The sequence below is a fragment of the Physeter macrocephalus genome, chromosome 1, assembly GCF_002837175.3.
Source record: "Physeter macrocephalus isolate SW-GA chromosome 1, ASM283717v5, whole genome shotgun sequence".
NCBI lineage: Eukaryota > Metazoa > Chordata > Mammalia > Artiodactyla > Physeteridae > Physeter > Physeter macrocephalus.
Window position 1 is genome coordinate 30073215 of NC_041214.2, and position 6000 is coordinate 30079214.

The following is a 6000-nucleotide window of genomic DNA, read 5'->3' on the forward strand; positions in this document are numbered from 1 at the left end:
TTTCCGTTAAGATGGCTCTAGTAGTACTTCGCTGTCTTTAACTTTATTCAAAACAATTTTGTTAGATTGTATGTGACAGCTGTCATATCAGCGTGCATTAAAAAAAAGACTTATCAAAATTGGTGAATTTTTGTGTAGCCATTTTAATATTGAAGACGGAAGAAAAAAAGCAACATTTTCGGCATATTATTATTTGCTTTATTATGCTTTATTATTTCAAGAAAGGTAAAAATGCAACTGAAACGCAAAAAAAGATTTGTGCAGTGTATGGAGAAGGTTCTGTGACTGACTGAACATGTCAAAAGTGGTTTGTGAAGTTCTGTGCTGGAGATTTCTCACTGGATGATACTCCATGGTCGGGTAGAACAGTTGAAAGTGATTGAATCAAGACATTAGTTGAGAACGATAAACATTATACCACGTGGGAGGTAGCCGACATACTCAAAATATCCAAATCAAGTGCTAAAAATCATTAGACATTAGTTGAGAACGATAAACATTATACCACGTGGGAGGTAGCCGACATACTCAAAATATCCAAATCAAGTGCTGAAAATCATTTGCACCAGCTTGGTTATGTTCACCTCTTTGATGTTTGGGTTCCACATAAGTTAAGGATAAAAAACATTCTTGACCGTATTTCCACATGCGATTCTCTACTGAAACATAATGAAAAAGTTCCGTTTTTTAAAACAAATTGTGGTGGGCGATGAAAAGTGGATACTGTGCAATAATGTGGAATGGAAGAGATCATGGGGCAAGCGAAATGAACCACCACCAACCACACCAAAGGCCGGTCTTCATCCAAAGAAGGTGATGTTGTCCATATGGTGGGATTGGAAGGGAGTCCTCTATTATGAGCTCCTTCCGGAAAACCAAACAATTAATTCCAACAAGTACTGCTCCCAGTTAGATCAACTGAAAGCAGCACTCGACGAAGAGCATCCAGAATTATTCAACAGAAAACGCATAATTTTCCATCAGGATAACGCAAGACCGCATGTTTCTTTGATGACCAGGCAAAAACTGTTACAGCTTGGCTGGGAAGCTCTGATTCATCAGCCGTATTCACCAGACATTGCACCTTCGGATTTCCACTTATTTAGGTCTTTACAAAATTCTCTTAATGGAAAAAATTTCAATTCCCTGAAAGACTGTAAAAGGCACCCAGAACAGTTCTTTGCTCAAAAAGATAAAAAGTTTTGGGAAGATGGAATTATGAAGTTGCTTGAAAAATGGCAGAAGGTAGTGGAACAAAAGGGTGAACACGTTGTTCAATAAAGTTCTTGGTGAAAATGAAAAATGTGTCTTTCATTTTTACTTAAAAACTGAAGGCACTTTTTGGCCAACCCAATAAATTAGAAGTATGCTGTTAGTAAAATGTAACTGATGATTCAAAAACACCTAAAACTCACTGTATACAGTAGTTCCTCTGGAGTAACGGGACTGGTGAAGATGGTGCGCAGGCATCGGAGGCAAGCTTCAATGAACTTCAGGTCTGGGGACAGTAGTCCTATTAATAGAAAACAGATTTGAGACTCATCCTTTCAACTCATATTTAAAACTCTGCAAACTGATTCTAATTTTTACTTGTATAAAAATGACTTCTTTACATACCTTGCAGTAAGGCAGGGATAATATGGCAATCGAGTAGAGACTTAACATTGTTTTCAGTACCCATAGCAAGACTTCCCAATACCACTGCACATTCAGTTTTCAACTCTGTGCTTGAGGTTTCTTGCTGAAGCAAGTACAATAATCTAAAAAGAAAGAACGTGATAAACAGAAGAGACTAAAAAACTTAAAAGTAAACATTAGCTAAAAGTAACGTTACAGAAAAAGGCTACCAATACATCCCACACACTGAAAATATGGTTGGCGAGCTTATAGAGGGCTAGGAAATGGTCATATTTTTATATAAGCTGTTAATTTAATAATGGAATATAGAGTGGGGGTGGATCTGAAGAGGTTTTCTTCATTTTGAGCAACAGAACTATCATATAATCGTAGTTTATCAGAACTGTGAGTCTGAAAGCTGTCCACAAGTGATCTCTGTGGAAACAGCAGCACCACAGTCCACATTATCTGCCACTCCAGGATACGAAGACTCCCAAAGCCAAGGGCTGCCGGAGCTTCAGGACCCTGAATACCCAATGCTGCTGTTCAGAGACCACAGAGATCCAGCCTAGAGGGAATATTCAGAGTCCTTGTGCTGCTCTTCAAGCAAGGGAAGCTCTCTTCTTTCTCCAGTCCTCCTATTTGGGAGATCAGAAGATCCTATTTCTCCTCCAGGCCAGACTGACAAATAAATACTCCCCAAATTCTAATCATCCACCACTTATGACCATCTCCTTTATGTTCTAATGTAGAACCTTCATGCTCCCTAAAGCATATTTATATATACTGAGCACTAATTCCCTAAGAAAGGCTGCTGACAGCTTTATAGTGACCAAAGGTCAATCACGATAAAAATAAAATCATTAATCCTATATTAAAAGGTAGAAAAGAAGAAAGAGAAAAAACCAAAACATTAAAAAATTCTGAATGAAAAACTTACAGCAATTGCACATAAAACTTAGTTCTGGGTAGCAAAGGCAAAGAGGAAGTTATACAACTGTCACTGTCTACCAAAAGGAAGCTTATTAGCTTCATCAGAAGAAATCAAACTTTCTATGTTAACTTAAAAACCAGCAAATTCAAAAAATTAGAAATTAAAAAAGAAAAGCAGGGTTAAAAAACCAAGAATTTTTTTAAATTCAAAAAAGGTTTTGAGAATCCTAATAAATTATTATCCAATCATACAAAACCTGCCAGAGCACAAAGGAGACAGGGAAGATTCAGGCTGGTGTATACTGCTTATCTACACAACATGTCCTTTTATTGCAGGGTCAATGATCTTCCTGAACCTCTAAAATGTATTAATACATTTGTTTCATATTCCATTCCCTGGTACCTTAATTTTTTTTAAGAGATGCTTCATATACTTCAAAGCATTTATTTAAAAAAAAATAAGAGAACAGACAATACATTAAAAAGATAGGTCTTATGGTTGAGAATGAGAAATACATTCAAAACTTAGTATGAATAGCAGAAAAGGGGATGACAGCAAACTTACCTTGGAACAGCTCCTAGAACAATGAGGTTGGCTTTCTGCTTGTTGTTTCCAATTACAGCATTTTTCATGTCTCTGAATTCAGGGGAAAGAGAAAAGGGTAAGGTATGTTGAGACATCACAGAAAAATAAAAGATCAATGCATCCCACTTTATCTTTATTATGCAACATCTTGGATTGGCAAGTACAGAAGTTAGGGACAAAGTGAAAACACTGATGCTTTTCCACCTGGAGTGCCAAAGAGAAGGGACAGAGATAGGTACCTTATAAACCTGGGGCTGTAAAAAAAAAAAAAGAGAGTAGCAAGGTGGGGGGAGCGGGGAATGAGAAACATCCTGAGTATTGGCAAAAGACTTCCAATACAAAGAAAGTTGAGTTCTTCAAAAAAGGCTACCAATCCTTTGAATAAAAAGAAATATAGGCCATCTTCTCACGCACAGCTCTGGGAGTAGGGAGTAAAAGCTACCAGCCGACAGAACAGATATGATCTTGTTTCAGGGACAATGACTTTACTTTTTTCCTTTTTTTCTGACTTCTCTGGACTGAATATTTCTGATTCCATTTTATCTCCTTTATTGTCTTATTAGCTGTACCTCTTTCGGTTTTGTTTTGTTGTTTTTCAGTGGTTGCTTCACAATTTACAATATGCATCTTTTAACTTAACACAGTCAATCTTCAAGGGATATTGTCCCATTTCATGTGTATTGTAAGAGCCTTGCAAGCATATATTTCCATCTTCCCATCCAGTCTTTGAGCTGCTGTCATAGTTTTATTTTTAAATTAGTTAGAAACAATGTAATATACTGTACTTTTTTTTTTTTTTTTTTTTGGCTGTGCTGTGAGATCTGTGGGATCTTAGTTTCCCCACCAGGGATTGAACCCATGCCCCCTGCAGTAGAAGCATGGAGTCCTAAACACTGGACAACCAGGGAATTCCCTATATTGTACTATTTTTGCTTAAACAGCCACTTATCTTTTAAGGAGATTTAAAAATACGAAAAAACCTTTTATATTTCCCATATATTCACCAGTATTTTTTATTCTAGCTACACTCAGATCTTTACTTCACCAGGAGTAACACTCTATTCCATAATAAGAATATCAATGACCAGTTGGTTCACAAACACATGGTTGTTCCCAAAAGGACAGGCAGAGAAAAAATAAATAGCTCAAAATAAGCCCAGTAGTAATAAAATGTTTAATAAAAAAAACTTATGCTAATTGGGCAGTAGTGCTATCTTAATATAGAACATTAGAACACTGTGATTCTCAAAGTATGGAAGAAGGCATCAGAGACTCCATGGGCATTTCAGAAGTTTAAGAGAGTGTCTGGAAATTTCTGGCCATAGTTTTAAAATAGAAAGCCTTTTCTGCACAATCCTAAAGAAAACCGTATTTTGCAGTACTGTACCTGGTAATTCTATTTTTAGTTTTTTAAGGAACCTCCATACTGTTCTCCATAGTGGCTGTATCAATTTACATTCCCACCAACAGTGCAAGAGGTTTCCCTTTTCTCCACACCCTTTCTAGCATTTGTTGTTTGTAGATTTTCTGACGATGCCCAATCTAACTGGTGTGAGGTGATACCTCACTGTAGTTTTGATTTGCATTTCTCTAATAATTTGTGATGTTGAGTAGGTCCCATTTGTTTATTTTTGTTTTTATTTCCATTACTCTAGGAGGTGGATCAAAAAAGATCTTGCTGTGATTTATGTCAAAGAGTGTTCTTCCTATGTTTTCCTCTAAGAGTTTTATAGTCTCCAGTCTCACATTAAGGTCTCTAAACCATTTTGAGTTTATTTTTGTGTATGGTGTTAGGGAGTGTTCTAATTTCATTCTTTTACATGTAGCTGTCCAGTTCTCCCAGCACCACTTACTGAAGAGACTGTCTTTTCTCCATTGTATATCCTTGCCTCTTTGTCATAGATTAGTTGACCATAGGTGTGTGGGTTTATCTCTGGGCTTTCTATCCTGTTCCACTGATCTATATTTCTGGTTTTGTGCCAGTACCATATTGTCTTGATTACTGTAGCTTTGTAGTATAGGTTGCAGTCAGGGGGCCTGATTCCTCCAGCTCCGTTTCTTCCCCTCAAGACCGCTTTGGCTATTCGGGGTCTTTGGTGTCTCCATACAAATTTTAAGATTTTTTGTTCTAGTTCTGTAAAAATGCCACTGGTAATTTGACAGCAATTGCATTCAATCAGTAGATTGCTTTGGGTAGTAGAGTCATTTCCACAATATTGATTCTTCCAATCCAAGAACATGGTATATTTCTCCATCTGTTTGTATCATCTTTAATTTCTTTCATCAGTGTCTTATAGTTTTCTGCATACAGGTCTTTTGTCTCCCTAGGTAGGTTTATTCCTAGGTATTTTATTCTTTTTGTTGCAATGGTAAATGGGAGTGTTTCCTTAATTTCTCTTTCAGATTTTTCATCATTAGTGTATAGGAATGCAAGAGATTTCTGTGCATTAATTTTGTATCCTGCAACTTTACCAAATTCATTGATTAGCTCTAGTAGTTTTCTGGTGGCATCTTTAGGATTCTCTATGTATAGTATCATGTCATCTGCAAACAGTGATCGTTTTACTTCTTCTTTTCCAATTTGGAGTCCTTTTATTTCTTTTTCTTCTCTGACTGCCATGACGAGGACTTCCAAAACTATGTTGAATAATAGTGGGGACAGTGGACATCCTTGTCTTGTTCCTGATTTTAGAGGAAATGCTTTCAGTTCTTCACCAATGAGAATGATGTTTGCTGTGGGTTTTTCGTATATGGCCTTTATTATGTTGAGGTAGGTTCCCTCTATGCCCATTTTCTGGAGAGTTTTTATCATAAATGGGTGTTGAATTTTGTCAAAAGCTTTCTCTGCATCTATTGAGATGATC

General features: G+C 36.7%; 1 protein-coding gene across 10 annotated transcripts in view; it reads right to left on the reverse strand.

Moving 5' to 3' along the window:
- Positions 1 to 6000, reverse strand: part of ARMC8 (armadillo repeat containing 8) — a 102507-nt gene that overhangs the window by 62790 nt on the left and 33717 nt on the right. For all 10 annotated transcript variants that reach the window (XR_003679641.2, XM_055087437.1, XM_055087487.1 and 7 more), the window contains exons 3-5: positions 3116 to 3187; positions 1618 to 1760; positions 1416 to 1513 (exon numbers count right to left, since the gene is read on the reverse strand). Coding sequence is in view for 9 of the 10 variants with exons in the window: in XM_055087437.1 (XP_054943412.1) it covers positions 1416 to 1513; positions 1618 to 1760; positions 3116 to 3187 (313 nt within the window). In the remaining variant the exon portion in view is untranslated. The remainder of the gene's footprint in view (positions 1 to 1415; positions 1514 to 1617; positions 1761 to 3115; positions 3188 to 6000) is intronic.